The sequence below is a fragment of the Pecten maximus genome, chromosome 10 (assembly GCF_902652985.1).
Source record: "Pecten maximus chromosome 10, xPecMax1.1, whole genome shotgun sequence".
NCBI lineage: Eukaryota > Metazoa > Mollusca > Bivalvia > Pectinida > Pectinidae > Pecten > Pecten maximus.
Window position 1 is genome coordinate 37,522,214 of NC_047024.1, and position 19,556 is coordinate 37,541,769.

The window sequence follows — 19,556 nt, forward strand, 5'->3', positions numbered from 1 at the left end:
CACTCTGTTTGTGAACAGTTCAATCATTCAATGTTTACAATTCTGATCTGATAGTTTCGTTATCAAATTATTCTTAAAATAATGTCCGATTACCATGTTTACACTGCAGAGAAGAAATTCAATTTAAGTTTGTTCGAATTTTCTTTTTTGATTTTCGATTAAGATTTTTTAAGAAGCTGAATAAGTTAAATTCAAGAAAAATTAACCACAAAAAAAAGTAATTTTAGCATTTTGATTTCGGTCGATACTTGGTTATATATAATGTATCACCATTATCAGAATGCTTTTGTTATACAATGTATAAATATTCCCGATGGATTTCAATATCAACTGCTTGTGATGAGCTGAAAGGTTTGATATGACAACCTGTCGGAGTACCCTTGGGATCACGGATGTTTGCTGCTAATTGGATATCGTTTGTTTATATTATATTATTTTCATATAGGCGATTGGATATGCAAAGATGAAATGTCTGAAATTGTCTTACTATTGCACATCTATGATAACAATAGATCTGGATATACTTCATTTTACCGACTTTAAATGGCTAAATCTCTTTTTATAACGGTCATTCTAAATAAATATAATTTGAAATGACTTACTCTTCGTAATTACTAGATATTTTGATGTATGTGTACTATAGTTCCACGGTTAATTACTACGATGATGTAGTTGCTGTCTATTAACTATTTGGACATCCATATAAGGATATATGCGTTTGAAAAGAATAAGACCTTTTATGGAATCAATGGGACACCTATTATTGCGAAATAGACAAGTGGCGGATTAAAATGTTGCGTAATAGACGCCGTACTGGGTGAGTCAGTAGGCTGATATATAGAGTCTGTTTATCGAGCCTTGATTTTTATCACAGCGTGGAATAAGACATTCTAATCTAGATTTAAAAAATTAATGTTGTTCAGAATGCACAAAATTTAAAGAGGCTCACCCGCAGACGGACCGGTAAACGGCACATCTCCGATCACTAAATAAACTTCAGTACACGTTTCTATGTAACAAAATTAGAGGCTTTCCGACTTTATTTCTTGAAAACAATTACAGAATATGTGTTTAAAAGACGTTTTAAAATTCAACCTGAGAGGGAAATGTATGGAATATAACGGCAAATCTTCTTTGTAAATCGCCGCTGCCTTTGAAGTTATCACTGTGCGGCACTGTGCACGTGCTTGTTTCTTTGATGTGTCAATCAAATTAGACTCCACTTTATAGCGGGGACTTATTGCGGGTTGCAATTAAATAAATAATATTTAAAAAATGAGGTTTTAATATCACTTTTCGGCGTTTTATAAGGAAAATAAAATGAAAAACTCAACAATTCCAACAATCTGCCATGTGTAAAAAATCTTTTTCTATTAGCCAATTTTTCTGATCTCTCTGCGGGCAAGCCTCTTTAAGTTTGCAGATACAGCACACTACAATAGAATGTAAGGGATTGGCAATCCAGGTCAGGTAACGCCTGTGGATGTACAACAAAGTCCAATATATATTAACTGTGGTTGATTATTGTATCTTTGTGGCTGCAAAACGCATAAATTACTTATATATAAACTATAGCTTAATAATTCTATGATGAATGGTTCTAAAAAATGCTATTGTTGTCAATTTTCAACATGGCTATACGCTCGTATAGATCAGAAGTGTGACTTTTCTCGCAGGAAGCTAACCATACCCTGATACACATGCATAGTTAAGTCGTGTTAATGATATTTAGTCAATTTTACACTTATTTTACTGACAATTCTCTATACATATGTATAAAATGATATAATTGCAGATTAGCTTGTTTTGATTAATAAATATATATATTTGGAAACAAATTGATATACACGAAATTAAGCTGCCACTAGAGACCTATACGTGCTGGCTAGATTTTAAGTACCCTCGGTGTTGTCGCTCATATTGTTTACTTTCGTATTAACTCACCTATCGCACATGGGATTATTAATGTATGGAAATTTTCCATGGTCGATATGCATGTGTTTAGTTAAACTAATCTATGTTTACGTATCTATTGAGTTAGTTCAAAATCGAATTTAAATCCTAAGCATATGCCACATGCTTGTCAAAAGGTTTACCAATGTTCTGATGGAAATTTTCCACCTGCTTCAAATAAGAAAGAGTGATATTGCAGATATTTAAAAGGTGACTAGGGGAACGCAGTTCTAACATTGGAACGTATTCCCTGCATTTAGGACGATATAAACTTATATATACCGCTGATTACGAAAGAGGTTTCCAACATCGAAGTGGTTGACGTCAAGTAGGCATTTGTTAAGTACAGTTCTATTTTAGAAGAATTCAAAATACGAATTTTCAAACATACAGAAAATCAGAAAATACTGATAATACAGAAATCCGAGTCCATGCTAAATTTATTAACCAGGTTGCGAGCAATATTGCTTAGTTCACATCGAAACCTTGGCAGAATTTAGCTCTAAGACAAAACAAGAGAATATACCAACACTATTCAAAATCTTTCAAACGAGGGCAAAATACGATTAAAATATACATTTGCTTGGAATACCAGATGATTTAGACTTTAGACGATACCCACCGTGAGACTTTAGAAGATACCTACCATGAAACTTTAGACGATACCCACATTAGAACTTTAGACGATACCCGCCGTGAAACTTTAGACGATACCCGCCGTGAAACTTTAGACGATACCCGCCGTGAAACTTTAGAAGATACCTACCATGAAACTTTAGACGATACCCGCCGTGAAACTTTAGACGATACCCGCCGTGAAACTTTAGACGATACCCGCCGTGAAACTTTAGAAGATACCTACCGGGAAACTTTAGACGATACCCGCCGTGAAACTTTAGACGATACCCACCGTGAAACTTTAGCCGTTACTCACATTGAAACTTTAGACGATACCCGCCGTAAAACTTGAGACGATACCCACCTAGACACTTTAGACGATACCCACCTTGAAACTTTAGACGATACCCACCGTGAAACTTTAGACGATATCCGCCGTGAAACTTTAGACGATACCCGCCGTGAAACTTTAGACGATACCCGCCGTGAAACTTAAGACGACACCTACCGTGAAATTTTAGACGATATCCGCCGTGAAATTTTAGACGATACCAACCGTGAAACTTTAGACGATACCCGCCGTGAAACTTTAGACGTTACTCACATTGAAACTTTAGACGATACCTACCGGGAAACTTTAGACGTTACTCACATTGAAACTTTAGACGATACCCGCCGTGAAATTTTAGACGATACCCACCGTGAAACTTTAGACGTTACTCATATTGAAACTTTAGACGATACCCGCCGTGAAACTTAAGACGATACCCACCGTGAAACTTTAGACGTTACTCACATTGAAACTTTAGACGATACCCGCCGTGAAACTTTAGACGATACCCGCCGTGAAACTTTAGACGATACCCGCCGTGAAACTTTAGACGTTACTCACATTGAAACTTTAGACGATACCTGCCGTGAAACTTGAGACGATACCCGCCGTGAAACTTTAGACGATACCCGCCGTGAAACTTTAGACGATACCCGCCGTGAAACTTTAGACGATACCCACCGTGAAACTTTAGACGATACCCGCCGTGAAACTTTAGACGTTACTCACATTGAAACTTTAGACGATACCCGCCGTGAAACTTTAGACGATACCACCGTTAAACTTTAGACGATACCCGCCGTGAAACTTTAGACGATACCCACCGTGAAACTTTAGACGATACCTACCGGGAAACTTTAGACGATACCTACCGTGCAACTTTAGACGACACCCGCCGTGAAACATTAGACGATACCCACAGTGATACTTTAGACGATACCCACAGTGAAACTTTAGACGATACCCGCCGTGAAACTTTAGACGATACCCGTCGTGAAACTTTAGACGATACCCGCGGTGAAACTTTAGACGATACCCGCCGTGAAACTTTAGACGATACCCGCCGTGAAACTTTAGACGATACCCGTCGTGAAACTTTAGACGATACCCGCCGCGAAACTTTAGACGATACCTACCGGGAAACTTTAGACGATACCTACCGGGAAACTTTAGACGACACCCGCCGTGAAACTTTAGACGATACCCGCCGTGAAAATTTAGACGACACCCGCCGTGTAACTTTAGACGACAACCGCCTTGAAACTTTAGATGATACCCTCCGTAGAACTTTAGACGATACCCGCCGTGAAACTTTAGAAGATACCCGCCGTGCAACTTTAGACGATACCCACCGTGAAACTTTAGACGATACCCACCGTGAAACTTTAGACGTTACCCACCGTGAAACTTTAGACGATACCCGCCGTGAAACTTTAGACGATACCCGCCGTGCAACTTTAGACGACACCCGCCGTGAAACATTAGACGATACCCACAGTGATACTTTAGACGATACCCACAGTGAAACTTTAGACGATACCCGCCGTGAAACTTTAGACGATACCCGCCGTGAAAGTTTAGACGATACTCACATTGAAACTTTAGACGATACCCACCGTGAAACTTTAGATAAAACCAAAGTAAATTCACATTCTCAAAATTGGAACCACGCTAATTGCAATGGAACCACTGGGCATATAAGGCTCAGAACATGTCTGACTTGATATCGTACAAGGAACTAATATTTGCAAAATAATTCGTTATTTATTAAATTAATAACTTTGATCAAACATTTATTTGAATTATATAAGATAGATGATATAAAACACACATTTTATCGCAATATACATGAAGACTCTTGTTTCTGATGTCATGGCACGTTTATGGTTTAATGTTCTTCATAACGTGTAGAATTATACATCGTATGGTAAATGTCCAACTGCTTGCCAGTACTACATCACATTAAGACAAACGTGAACATATATTATAATGGAAATATTGCCGTCGTGCAGTACAGATTCCTTTGTAAAAGTGTGTAATGTCCAGTGTCTCCAGGTAGAAATCTTCTTGCTCTACTTCTTAGTTGCTGTGTAGGTATAGGCGATATCCTTACCGACAATGTTGTGGGTCTGTAACAAAGATATCAGACATAAAGACATTATAACAGGGACTCGTTTACACCTGTATGGTATAGACCCTGGACAGGGATTCAAAATTGTATCTGTGTGAGATTTTCTTTTCTCATGTAATCCACAGGCTGATCTTGTTTCTTCCACCCCCTTTGGGAATGGGACGTGCATCTCATCCCCAGGAGGAAGATTCTTAGGCTGAGCGTTTGACAGCAAGAATCTTACCTAAAGGGTTGAGTTCACCCTGCCTCATTACCAAGGGGATGAACGATTATCTTACTCTGATCTTACCCTGTTTATCCTCTTATGTATCTGATATGGATGTTACATCAATGCAAGGAAATGTTAACGTAACGTGACGTGAATGAATTGTCGACGTAACGTCATGGTACTGTTAACGTGCAATTGTTGAGAACGTGCAGAGAACAGAGGTACATGTAGCTTGTCATAACCAATAAATCAATTTTTTGCTAAGATTGGAAAAATCGGCAATTTTTAATGAGTTGAATACAAATATTTGCTCTGATGGATCAAAAACGAAAAACTTCTATTTTCACTGCAAAACATACATCGCTGCAGTGAAAATATAGATTTTATCAATTTGAAAAAATGTCTATATATTACTGGCAAAAAATGCAATTAAAGAAAATTTCAAACCAGTAAAATTGTGGATGTCCCTGTCCAAGTTGAGAGAATATCAGAACTTTCTAAGAGTATATTCCAGTGACAGGGATATAATAACCCTCGTTTAGGCCCGTGCTTGATTAGTTTACTCACATACACTACTGAATAAGAAACATTTGTAAGGTGTAGTATATCTTTTCTCGTGCCATAATAACAATGTGCGTCGAAATTGATGACGTTATCAATTTGCTAAGTGGTTACGCTGAATAAAATGATAACGTTATGCTATTGTGAATGGTGTCATAACTCGCGCCAGCTGTCTTTCTTAACCCCATGTCAGACTGATCTATCCAATCATTGGCAGCCAAGGGATCACCCTGTGAAGTATGTAAGAAAAGAACACATCACACTGTAGGAATTGTGGATATACCTGTCCAGGATCAGAATATAAGACTCTATCATATGTGGTTCATGTAGGATAGGGATATTCCACCCGAGGTGTCACAAAATGTGGTAAAACCCGAGGCTCCGCCAAGGGTTTTACCACATTTTGTGACCCAGAGGGTGAAATATCCCTATCCTACATGAACCACATATGATTGAGTATTTTTCTCTCATTCCCCAACCTAAAATATGCAAAAATAGGCTCTATCTGTCGATAGCTTTCTCAGATAGACGCCATTTTTTCTCAATCCAAACTTTTTCTACTGCATATAATAAAAAAAGAACAGCTCCAATCGATTTACCATATCCCATATATGCAAACGGCGGTTTGCTGTTCTAAAAACGAAGGAAACCATTCATTTCCAAAGTCTAACGTTGTTTCAGCAGCCCTGTCATTGCAAGCGAAGCCAAATCACTTGATGTCGGCCAAGCTAGTGTGTCCTTTCGCGTGAAAATATAGTTCCATGTTTTATTAATAAAAAAACAATAAAAGAACGTGTTTTTTACATAATTTATATCATAAATTAAAAAAAAAAATAGATCTGGCCTAGCACATGGAGCAGACGACGTGTTTACAAATCTATAGATAGATCTACTTTCGGTTCGGCGACCTACTTTTGTATCATTGCGCGCGCGTGGCTATCCTACACCGGAAGCGAGGTAATACACACACAGCAAGCATGGGTGTATTTACCTTGGCAGACCAGTATGATACCGGTAGGGATGAGAGAACATTTCCTATCTCACCCAAGGGCTAAGACAAAGCGACGCGCCCGCTTTGCGCGTTCTCAACAATTGTACGACGGCGGGGCAACAATACACGGAAGTGACTTCAAGGATAAACATAATAATTCACCCCCATTGGAGTGAGACAGAGGTATCTCAAACCTCGGGATAAGAACTTTACGCTGCAAAACAGTCGGCAATCCTTGTATTTGGCAACTTAAGAATCTTTTTCTCCTGAGTTCTTTACACACAGCTGTATGATGTCACGGTAAAATACAATGATGTCACGGCAACGATACAGTAATGTCACGGCAACGATACAGTAACGTCACGGCAACGATACACTAATGTCACGGCAACGATACAGTAATGTCACGGCAACGATACAGTAATGTCACGGCAACGATACAATAATATCACGGCAACGATACAGTAATGTCACGGCAACGATACAATAATATCACGGGAACGATACAGTAATGTCACGGCAACGATAAAGTAATGTCACGGCAACGATACAGTAATGTCACGGCAACGATACAGTAATGTCACGTCAACGATACAGTAATGTCACGGCAACGATAAAGTAATGTCACGGCAACGATACAGTAATGTCACGGCAACGATACAGTAATGTCACGGCAACGATACAGTAATGTCACGGCAACGATACAGTAATGTCACGGCAACGATACACTAATGTCACGGCAACGATAAAGTAATGTCACGGCAACAATACAGTAATGTCAGGGCAACGATACAGTAATGTCACGGCAACGATACAGTAATGTCACGTCAACGATACAGTAATGCCACGGCAACGATACAGTAATGTCACGTCAACGATACAGTAATGTCACGGCAACGATACAATAATGTCACGGCAACGATACAGTAATGTCACGGCAATGATAAAGTAATGTCACGGCAACGATACAGTTATGTCACCGCAACAATACGGTAATGTCAGGGCAACGATACAATAATATCACGGCAACGATACACTAATGTTACGGCAACGATACAGTAATGTCACGGCAACGATACAATAATGTCACGGCAACAATACAGTAATGTCACGACAACGATACAGTAATGTCACGGCAACGATACAATAATATCACGGCAGCGATACAATAATGTCACTGCAACAATACAGTAATGTCACGGCAACGATACAGTAATGTCACGGCAACGATACAATAATATCACGGCAGCGATACAATAATATCACTGCAACAATACAGTAATGTCACGGCAACGATACAGTAATGTCAATGCAACAATACAGTAATGTCACGGCAACGATACAATAATATCACTGCAACAATACAGTAATGTCACGGCAACGATACAGTAATGTCACGGCAACAATACAGTAATGTCCCGGCAGCGATACAGTAATATCACGGCAACGATACAGTAATGTCACGGCAACGATACAGTAATGTCACGGCAACAATACAGTAATGTCACGGCAACGATACACTAATGTCACGGCAACGATACAATAATATCACGGCAGCGATACAATAATGTCACGGCAACGATACAATAATGTCACGGCAATGATAAAGTAATGTCACGGCAACGATACAGTAATGTCACGGCAACGATACAATAATATCACGGGAACGATACAGTAATGTCACGGCAACGATAAAGTAATGTCACGGCAACGATACAGTAATGTCACGGCAACGATACAATAATGTCACTGCAACGATACAGTAATGTCACGGCAATGATCAAGTAATGTCACGGCAACAATACAGTAATATCACGGCAACAATACAGTAATGTCACGGCAACGATACAATAATATCACGGCAGCGATACAATAATGTCACTGCAACAATACAGTAATGCCACGGCAACGATACAGTAATGTCACGGCAACGATACAGTAATGTCACGGCAACGATACAATAATATCACGGCAACGATACAGTAATGTCACGGCAACAATACAATAATACCACGGCAGCGATACAATAATGTCACGGCAACGATACAATAATATCACGGCAGCGATACAATAATATCACTGCAACAATACAGTAATGTCACGGCAACGATACTGTAATGTCACGGCAACGATACACTAATGTCACGGCAACGATACAATAATATCACGGCAGCGATACAATACTATCACTGCAACAATACAGTAATGTCACGTCAACGATACAGTAATGCCACGGCAACGATACAGTAATGTCACGTCAACGATACAGTAATGTCACGGCAACGATACAATAATGTCACGGCAACGATACAGTAATGTCACGGCAATGATAAAGTAATGTCACGGCAACGATACAGTTATGTCACGGCAACGATACAGTAATGTCACGGCAACGATACAATAATGTCACGGCAACGATACAGTAATGTCACGGCAATGATAAAGTAATGTCACGGCAACGATACAGTTATGCCACGGCAACGATACAGTAATGTCACGTCAACGATACAATAATATCACGGCAACGATACACTAATGTTACGGCAACGATACAGTAATGTCACGGCAACGATACAATAATATCACGGCAGCGATACAGTAATGTCACGGCAACGATACAATAATATCACGGCAGCGATACAATAATGTCACTGCAACAATACAGTAATGTCACGGCAACGATACAGTAATGTCACGGCAACGATACAATAATATCACGGCAGCGATACAATAATATCACTGCAACAATACAGTAATGTCACGGCAACGATACAGTAATGTCAATGCAACAATACAGTAATGTCACGGCAACGATACAATAATATCACTGCAACAATACAGTAATGTCACGGCAACGATACAGTAATGTCACGGCAACAATACAGTAATGTCCCGGCAGCGATACAGTAATATCACGGCAACGATACAGTAATGTCACGGCAACGATACAGTAATGTCACGGCAACAATACAGTAATGTCACGGCAACGATACACTAATGTCACGGCAACGATACAATAATATCACGGCAGCGATACAATAATGTCACTGCAACAATACAGTAATGCCACGGCAACGATACAATAATGTCACGGCAACGATACAGTAATGTCACGGCAATGATAAAGTAATGTCACGGCAACGATACATTTATGTCACGGCAACGATACAATAATGTTACGGCGATGATAAAGTAATTTCACGGCAACGATACAATAATGTTACGGCAACGATACAGTAATGTCACGGCTACGATACAATAATGTCACGGCAACGATACATTAATGTCACGGCAACGATACAGTAATGTCACGGCAACGATACAGTAATGTCACGACAACGATAAAGTAATGTCACGGCAACGATACAATAATGTTACGGCAACGATACAGTAATGTCACGACAACGATACAGTAATGTCACGGCAACGATACAGTAATGTCACGGCAATGATACAGTAATGTCACGGCAACGATACAATAATGTCACGGCAACGATACAGTAATGTCACGGTAACAATACAATAAAGTCTACACCTAAACAATACAATAATGTCACGTCAACGATACAGTATTGTAACGGCATTGAACACTATATATGCTATACCGTAAGACTTACAATCGTTAATTTGTTTCCGTTGACGACTTTCGTTGTTTCAACTTCTATGCCTTTGCCATCACCTGGTTTGTAGGTTTCTACCCATTTACCATTTTTAATGCGATAACAGAACTGAAAAATAATGAATTAAGATAAGAAATTAGAAATATTATGGTCGCAAGTAATATGGAATATCATTATGTTATCATTAATAATGCACAGACGTATGATACGTTTAATTGGTGTAAAAGGACTTCATAAGGGAATCATAACTAACTAGATTCACGGAAAGTGAATAAAGAGATATGTGAAGATGGAATACATTCCAAGTATTTTATCCTCCTAGGTCTCGATAGTGTTGTTAGGGGCAAAATAGTTTTTCTTTTGTCTGAGATGGACAAAACAAAAAAAACAAAAACAAAACGACAAACACTTACCAAACATGGTTTTCCGTCAACGCCTTCTATTGACACTTCTTTTCCCTCTTCAATGTCATCATAGGTTTTTATCACTTTTCCGCCAATAAGAACTTTGCATGTCATCTTTGTCCCGTTTATTTCATATTCAAGAGCATCTCGGACTTTGCTGAACTGATCCACCACATCTGCGCCTAATCCTAGATCACACAAACAAACACATAATGGAAATAATAACCGAGATCTTCCTAGGATTAGAAAGAATTGGATGAACTATCCATAGAGAATCAATCATAGGTGGTACTGTGACTGCCAAGTGATCAGCGTAAACAAGGCAGCTGTAACAACACATAGCAGAGTTGTGATTGGTGAAAGAAACGTTTCTTAAGACTCGTTTCATAGAATCAAAATAAAACAAAAAACGAAAAAACCTCAGATATTAGATAACGCATGTGTGTAATTTTTGCGAAGCATACTATGATGAAGGGAAATTGCGAGAGAAAACAACCATAAAAATATCTAAAATAAGCTAACAAGAAAGTGCACTTTGGGATTGCTATGACGAAACAGTATGCGCTACTTTTATTTTATATGTGTACGCGTTTTTAGTGGATACATATTTTGTAGATATGTGTGCGTTACTCGTGTAAACGAAGTGCATGTTTCTAGTGGGTATTATTCACATTGTGGAAACCTCCTCTAAGGACAACAGTATTTTATGTGGTCTTATCAGTGCAGTCTTCCCATTGTAAAACATATATCGGTTTATAAATATCTTCAGTGTCTCGTATGTCTTAACGGACCTGGCATGTTAATGTAATAATTGTTCATGAATTATATAACTATGATGTATTTAAAATCGGAAATAGGACACTTTACTAAGATGCATATGGTCTAACAAAAAGACGTATGTTCCAACAATCAATTTCGTGTTTACGAAAAGAAATATTTTCAATGTGGTTTATATGTTGCTACTACATAAAATTAAAAATCATATCTGCTAGAGTAGCTTAACAAAACGCCCGCGCGCATGGACCGAGACCCCTAGGTAAAACATTATACTGTATAACCTAATTAATATAATAGTCGCTGATCTTAAGACAATACGGGTGTATAAAACATGCGTATATTGAACGTATTGGTTGTTTCCTTGTCTAGACAGAGGGGTCATCGATCAGATCGCAAAATAAGCTTGTAGTCGCGGTAAGCAGATAGTCTCGTAGAGAACCTTGTTATCACTATATATATATATAGAGAGAGAGAGCACTGTCTATCAGACTGTTCCTCCTTTCAATATATAGTCACGTGTTGCTGTAATCTGATATTTTAATTGACATTGGGTTCATGAAAGGATTTTAGACTGAATGTTATCTATTAAAAAGTTGCAAAACTTGGCACATGCGTCCTCCTTTATGACCATGGATTTAGCGAGGACGCATACTCATGTATGTAAAACACGTCAAAACAACACCGACTGTGAATAGATAATACAAACAACCAGACGCTATATCAGTTTAAAAGTATTAGGAGTACAGGACATAGTTTTTCTTCTGCACACATCAAACGCCATGTAATTGAGAAAACTGATCTTATGCAAGTATGGCGTATAATTAGGTGCGTAGATCCGAGAATTGTGCATTATCTTGGCTAATCTACTGCATGTTTGGGTGTTTCTTTTACTTAAAACATGGCACTATGTATTTAATATTCGACTATGTCCTAATTCCCATAATAACACATTACCTGGTCTTCTTTCACCTCAATATGAGTTTGGTTATATAACTTTGAGCATGCTGTGTAGTAGTGACGAGGAAATGTTCATATCACAAAACATCATTGTGCTACAGAATACTCTTTTAATCTTAATAGAAAAGGTTATTTATTTTTCGAATATCTGGTGAAGATGAAAGTGTACAAAGGGATTATGAGCTTATAAAAGAAACTCAAGAGGCCGAAAAGGTTGATGAAAAGGAGGACCAAAACCCGACTAAGTTTTACACAATGACGGACGATGATATAGAAAATTTGATAACAGAATCTACATTAAATATACCTTTGCAAAAGCTATGTTGTTAGTAAGATTGTTTAATTCCTGGAAGGAATAAAGAATTGCTGTGATCTCAACCTCACAGCAAAGTGATGGATTATAGAGGAGGAGACAATAACAATACAGACAAACAGAGGTAAGCGCTATGGTGACCGGATATGTAATTATAACATTCCCCTCGGATTGAAGAGTATTTGTGAAACTGATCTGGAAAGGATATGACGTTGTTTGTGAAAGTTTGTGGAGTTAAATTCGGTGAAAGTTTCAGTTTGAATGGGTTATAGGTTTATCAGCCTTCTTCAATTTGGATTTATTCCTTGATTATATATCAAATTAGTGATTAATCTACAATACATCACCATTTCATTTCTGTTTCTGCTAATCACATCTTTACAGGTATTTGTTTTTTACTTTGTACTGTAAATTAATTCATAAGACTCTTTAGATTAGTCAGAACTACTCTCCGGCTGTAGGTGAAATAATATACATAAATGTATAGCTATATAGGACAGCTTTAATCTACAGGTAACTCATGACTTTCGACAAAAGTCCAAATAAAGTACTGGCAACAGCCCAATATGACATCACAACCATGTTTTAATAACTGTTAATAAAGATTATATTCCTGAAGTGGTCATGTAACATTAGATAATCTAATCGTCTCTTACAGATCTGGACAGACTCAAATCGGTATAATAGTGGTTTTTGTACAATTTAAATTTACAACCATTCGCTATTAATTAAACAAATTACATTTATATAGATAAAATAAGTTATCATACGATTTCTAATTACTTTAAAACGAATATATTGTCAGCAACTAATGTATTTCATTTCAATATCTCGGATTACACAGAAGACGCGCCCTCTAGTGAAGGTCTGATGAATGTGACAGAGTGAAGTCACCAGTGAAGTCACCAGTGGTGTAGTCACCAGTGTAGTCACCAGTGTAGTCATCAGTGAAGTCACCAGTGTAGTCATCAGTGTAGTCACCAGTGTAGTCATCAGTGTAGTCACCAGTGTAGTCATCAGTGTAGTCACCAGTGTAGTCATCAGTGTAGTCACCAGTGTAGTCATCAGTGAAGTCACCAGTGTAGTCACCAGTGTAGTCACCAGTGTAGTCACCAGTGTAGTCACCAGTGTAGTCATCAGTGAAGTCACCAGTGTAGTCACCAGTGTAGTCACCAGTGTAGTCACCAGTGTAGTCATCAGTGAAGTCACCAGTGTAGTCACCAGTGTAGTCACCAGTGTAGTCACCAGTGTAGTCACCAGTGAAGTCACCAGTGTAGTCACCAGTGTAGTCATCAGTGAAGTCACCAGTGTAGTCATCAGTGAAGTCACCAGTGTAGTCATCAGTGAAGTCACCAGTGTAGTCACCAGTGTAGTCACCAGTGTAGTCACCAGTGTAGTCATCAGTGAAGTCACCAGTGTAGTCACCAGTGTAGTCACCAGTGTAGTCACCAGTGTAGTCACCAGTGAAGTCACCAGTGTAGTCACCAGTGTAGTCACCAGTGTAGTCACCAGTGTAGTCATCAGTGAAGTCACCAGTGTAGTCACCAGTGTAGTCACCAGTGTAGTCACCAGTGAAGTCACCAGTGTAGTCACCAGTGTAGTCACCAGTGTAGTCACCAGTGTAGTCATCAGTGTAGTCACCAGTGTAGTCATCAGTGTAGTCACCAGTGTAGTCATCAGTGTAGTCACCAGTGTAGTCATCAGTGTAGTCACCAGTGTAGTCACCAGTGTAGTCACCAGTGTAGTCACCAGTGTAGTCACCAGTGTAGTCATCAGTGAAGTCACCAGTGTAGTCACCAGTGTAGTCACCAGTGTAGTCATCAGTGAAGTCACCAGTGTAGTCATCAGTGTAGTCACCAGTGTAGTCACCAGTGAAGTCACCAGTGAAGTCACCAGTGTAGTCATCAGTGTAGTCACCAGTGTAGTCATCAGTGTAGTAACCAGTGTAGTCATCAGTGTAGTCACCAGTGTAGTCACCAGTGTAGTCATCAGTGTAATCACCAGTGTAGTCACCAGTGTAGTCACCAGTGTAGTCACCAGTGTAGTCATCAGTGTAGTCACCAGTGTAGTCACCAGTGTAGTCATCAGTGAAGTCACCAGTGAAGTCATCAGTGTAGTCACCAGTGTAGTCACCAGTGTAGTCACCAGTGTAGTCACCAGTGTAGTCATCAGTGAAGTCACCAGTGTAGTCACCAGTGTAGTCACCAGTGTAGTCACCAGTGTAGTCATCAGTGAAGTCACCAGTGTAGTCATCAGTGAAGTCACCAGTGTAGTCACCAGTGTAGTCACCAGTGAAGTCACCAGTGTAGTCATCAGTGAAGTCACCAGTGTAGTCACAAGTGTAGTCACCAGTGTAGTCACCAGTGTAGTCACCAGTGTAGTCATCAGTGAAGTCACCAGTGTAGTCACCAGTGTAGTCACCAGTGTAGTCACCAGTGTAATCACCAGTGTAGTCACCAGTGTAGTCACCAGTGTAGTCACCAGTGTAGTCATCAGTGTAGTCATCAGTGAAGTCACCAGTGTAGTCACCAGTGTAATCACCAGTGTAGTAACCAGTGTAGTCACCAGTGTAGTCATCAGTGTAGTCACCAGTGTAGTCATCAGTGTAGTCACCAGTGTAGTCACCAGTGTAGTCACCAGTGTAGTCATCAGTGAAGTCACCAGTGTAGTCACCAGTGTAGTCACCAGTGAAGTCACCAGTGTAGTCATCAGTGTAGTCATCAGTGTAGTCATCAGTGAAGTCATCAGTGTAGTCACCAGTGTAGTCACCAGTGTAGTCATCAGTGTAGTCACCAGTGTAGTCACCAGTGTAGTCACCAGTGTAGTCATCAGTGAAGTCACCAGTGTAGTCACCAGTGTAGTCACCAGTGTAGTCATCAGTGTAGTCACCAGTGTAGTCACCAGTGTAGTCACCAGTGTAGTCACCAGTGTAGTCATCAGTGAAGTCACCAGTGTAGTCACCAGTGTAGTCACCAGTGTAGTCACCAGTGTAGTCACCAGTGTAGTCACCAGTGAAGTCATCAGTGAAGTCACCAGTGTAGTCACCAGTGTAATCACCAGTGTAGTCACCAGTGTAGTCACCAGTGTAGTCACCAGTGTAGTCACCAGTGTAGTCATCAGTGAAGTCATCAGTGTAGTCACCAGTGTAGTAACCAGTGTAGTCATCAGTGTAGTCACCAGTGTAGTCACCAGTGTAGTCACCAGTGTAGTCACCAGTGTAGTCACCAGTGTAGTCACCAGTGTAGTCATCAGTGTAGTCACCAGTGTAGTCATCAGTGTAGTCACCAGTGTAGTCATCAGTGAAGTCACCAGTGTAGTCATCAGTGTAGTCATCAGTGTAGTCACCAGTGTAGTCACCAGTGTAGTCACCAGTGTAGTCACCAGTGTAGTCATCAGTGAAGTCACCAGTGTAGTCACCAGTGTAGTCACAAGTGTAGTCATCAGTGTAGTCACCAGTGTAGTCATCAGTGTAGTCATCAGTGAAGTCACCAGTGTAATCACCAGTGAAGTCACCAGTGTAGTCACCAGTGTAGTCACCAGTGTAATCATCAGTGTAGTCACCAGTGTAGTCACCAGTGTAATCACCAGTGTAATCACCAGTGTAGTCACCAGTGTAGTCACCAGTGTAATCATCAGTGAAGTCACCAGTGTAGTCACCAGTGGTGTAATCACCAGTGTAGTCACCAGTGTAGTCATCAGTGTAGTCACCAGTGTAGTCACCAGTGAAGTCGTCAGTGTAGTCACCAGTGTAATCACCAGTGTAGTCACCAGTGAACTCGTCAGTGGTCATCAAAACGTCACACTTATCTTAATCTAATAATCAAAATCCATTAACATGGCAGTTACCCCAATGATCTGCGGGGCCCTCTTCAACTCCTCTTCCGCACATTCAGCTGTCTTTATGACATATAACAATATAATGTGCTGTAATTGTTTAGAGTTAAAAAAAAAAAAAAACTCACTTAGTTTACACAGTATTTTATTGATCTACATATGGCTCTAATGCATGTATTTATGTCAGATCGTTATCCTGTATGTATATCACAGATTTCTTCGGATTATTGAATCTATACATTTCATTTATGTCAAAGAAGTATAAATGGGCAAACATGCTTACTCATCATTGATACTCGTTGCATTTCATAAGACAGAATAAGCATATGAACAATGAAATCTTACCAATAGCAGTATGGTATTTTTTAAAGTTTTCGTTCTTGCCATGTTCCTGGTCTGTCTCCCATTGTCCTGACAATTTGTCTGCCATTTTGAGCGTTGGATGAATAGTCCGATTAGTTCCCACTCCAATAGGTGTACTGAACTACTAGCGTCAATCACTGTGTATATAAAGGAATTGGTGTTATATATCCCGGGTGTCAGCCAATAGGTAGACAGATCTAAAAATATCGATAAGCCATTACTCAAGATCACAGGGACCTGACGATTGGTTAGGTAAAACCAACCGAATGATCGAATATAAAAATGATTAATCTGAGACTGTGTACGAATGTTGTGTGTTGGGAACTAGTGTTTACTGTACGAAATGAGAAATTACAGTAACAATGAGGAGATTTAAATATTCACGTTCTTCATATAGCTAGAAGTGAAAAAAACAGTATAAGGTTACATTGTAAGATCGAGGTAGGTAGGTTTGTACAATTTAAACAAATTAAAACCACACCACGTCATTTAAAGCCCATATTCCCAAAAAATATGTATAAATGTTTACAATTTTTCCTCTTTCCAAATTTCAGACTTAATATATACCTAACAAATTATTGCGTATTTATGAAAGCATAGGGGGAATTCCCTGACGGACAAGTTTCTATTAGTCCCAAGATGCAACAAGCAGGTTTTAAGTCAACAACACCAATGGTGAATGCTGAAAGCATGTGCCTACCAAAACGCACAAATTCTGCCAAACAGAAACGTAAACGGGAGTGGAATCGGCAAACCTCTAGGATTTCCTTAATTAACCTTTTAGCTTTTTGCTTATTGGTTATATACAGATACAATTTGTTACAATTAGATGCTTCACAATATAGTAATCATATATAATTGATTTATTGAGAGATATTGTAAAAAAAAAAGCAATCTAAGTAATACATTACTGCTTCATGTTTATATATACTATTGTTATGTAAGTACATATGAATATTTATTTCATTTTTTTATAAGTATATTCCGAAATATCTAATCCAATCTTATTGTTGGATGAGTCACTTTTGAGTTCCATGTATGCTGAAATAGACTATACCGAAATATTTACATTTGCTCCGCATTGACACAATGCTAAGAAGCAGTTGCCACCATACACTTATAAAGAATAACGCTCTTCCGTGAATTAATTCATATATTCTTCTCACTGAGAACCTGCTTCTTTATGGAGATTCTAATATATCAGAACAGGAAAATGAATTCATTTTCATGCATACTCAGCAATATATCCAAGATTCTCTCAATTATGCTGCTGTCAAACAATGATGTAAACATTTGAATATTGTTGTAATAGATCTTTTCCTATGCCGACGGCACATGAGAAACGAATATTCATTTGGAATGACCAGGAGAACGACAACCAAAGCTCTCGATCGATCGATCGACTATATCGACAACAACATGAAAATCACTGTTCATAGCTTAAAATTTAATGTTCCACAGGTAAACGCATGTAATGTTTATAAAGCAAAAACAACATGTTGGTAAAGTGGGAATGAATCTTATGATGGTGTAAACGTGACTGCAATATGCAAATGATTGTCCTTGTTTGTCCTTGTTTGTCATCATGAGTTCCGATAGACTTTAACAAAATTATGATAAACGACGTCATCTCCCGACGATGTGACGTTATAATGAAAACATGACGTCATTATGACATCATAGCCGCAGAGCACCATGGCGGGTCCGTGGATAAGGACATTTTCACCGGAGCCAAACAGAAGAAAGCCATTTGCTCCTGTTTCAGGTTTAATGCGTATGCCTCCTAGAGACGCTGAGCCGTTAGCATACTTCAAGTTGCTTTTCCCTGATATTCTGGCAAAAGAAATCATCAGACACACTAACACGTAAGTTGAAATAAAAAGTGAAAAAACCCTTTCCTTTCATACGGTTGTCGTCATAATACAATGTATGAACATTTTAAGTGTACATAGATCTAAAGTATATGCATGTATTCCTTGGTCATTTCACATTTTAAAGTTATGTGTACTGTATATATAACAAAGCTCACCGGCGGCAGCAATCACACTATTTGTTTATGTACATTGCAATGTATGTATAAGCATGTCATTTTGAAATTGTACGTCACATAATATCGCTCAAGGAAGGGTCTGAAAATGTTTAAGCGAGTTTTGGTGCCAAAAAAATAAGTATACATAAAGAATTCAATGATTCGTTACAAGAGAAGAAAACTGGAAAGACTCAAAGTCTGACACTACCGGATGTCGATGGCTTTTTCTATATTCCTCGAACTTTAACCTCGGCGATCTTATTTTCATCTATATTTTGAAATAAGCATTTAGTTGTATTTTGATCAGTTAATATGAGATTATTTCGCTAACATATTCAAAGGAAAACATTATTAGGCAAGTTGACTTACATATTCTCGATATGTAAGCACAGTCATGTGTGTAGTTTATCGGCGAGTTATTCTTACACACTTATGTCGCAAGGATTCCCCCGGTCAAGGGGTGTAA

The 19,556-nt window shown here is 39.0% G+C and overlaps 2 protein-coding genes across 3 annotated transcripts; one reads left to right on the plus strand and one right to left on the minus strand.

The window, feature by feature from the left end:
* Nucleotides 1-791: 791 nt before the first annotated feature.
* Nucleotides 792-4,626, plus strand: LOC117336674 (protein starmaker-like). The gene is made up of 3 exons (XM_033897282.1): nucleotides 792-817; nucleotides 2,629-2,912; nucleotides 3,692-4,626. Exons 1-3 carry the CDS (start codon nucleotides 792-794, stop codon nucleotides 4,624-4,626), a joined length of 1,245 nt encoding a protein of 414 aa, XP_033753173.1.
* LOC117335913 lies at nucleotides 2,384-17,210 on the minus strand. Of its 2 annotated transcripts, XR_004534514.1 has the most exons (5): nucleotides 17,044-17,210; nucleotides 10,827-11,005; nucleotides 10,411-10,521; nucleotides 4,515-5,031; nucleotides 2,384-4,034 (listed from the first exon to the last, which is right to left on the minus strand). XR_004534514.1 is itself a non-coding variant. In XM_033896194.1 (4 exons), exons 1-4 carry the CDS (start codon nucleotides 17,126-17,128, stop codon nucleotides 4,975-4,977), a joined length of 432 nt encoding a protein of 143 aa, XP_033752085.1. In that variant the 5' UTR covers nucleotides 17,129-17,210; the 3' UTR covers nucleotides 2,384-4,974. The 2 variants fall into 2 exon arrangements, 1 of the variants encoding a protein (XP_033752085.1); XM_033896194.1 differs by having other exon boundaries at nucleotides 2,384-5,031.
* Nucleotides 17,211-19,556: the final 2,346 nt, after the last annotated feature.

Excerpts from the sequence above, each read along its gene's own strand:
- LOC117335913 (XM_033896194.1), bottom strand. The coding sequence starts at position 17,128 with ATGGCAGACAAATTGTCAGGACAATGGGAGACAGACCAGGAACATGGC. Across the intron at positions 11,006-17,043 it reads AAAATACCATACTGCTATTG|GATTAGGCGCAGATGTGGTG; the intron begins GTAAGATTTCAT and ends TGTGTGATCTAG. Across the intron at positions 10,522-10,826 it reads TTGACGGAAAACCATGTTTG|TTCTGTTATCGCATTAAAAA; the intron begins GTAAGTGTTTGT and ends ATTATTTTTCAG.
- LOC117336674 (XM_033897282.1), top strand. The coding sequence starts at position 792 with ATGTTGCGTAATAGACGCCGTACTGG. Across the intron at positions 818-2,628 it reads CGTAATAGACGCCGTACTGG|AACTTTAGACGATACCCGCC; the intron begins GTGAGTCAGTAG and ends TACCCACATTAG. Across the intron at positions 2,913-3,691 it reads AACTTTAGACGATACCCGCC|ACGATACCCGCCGTGAAACT; the intron begins GTAAAACTTGAG and ends GTTAAACTTTAG.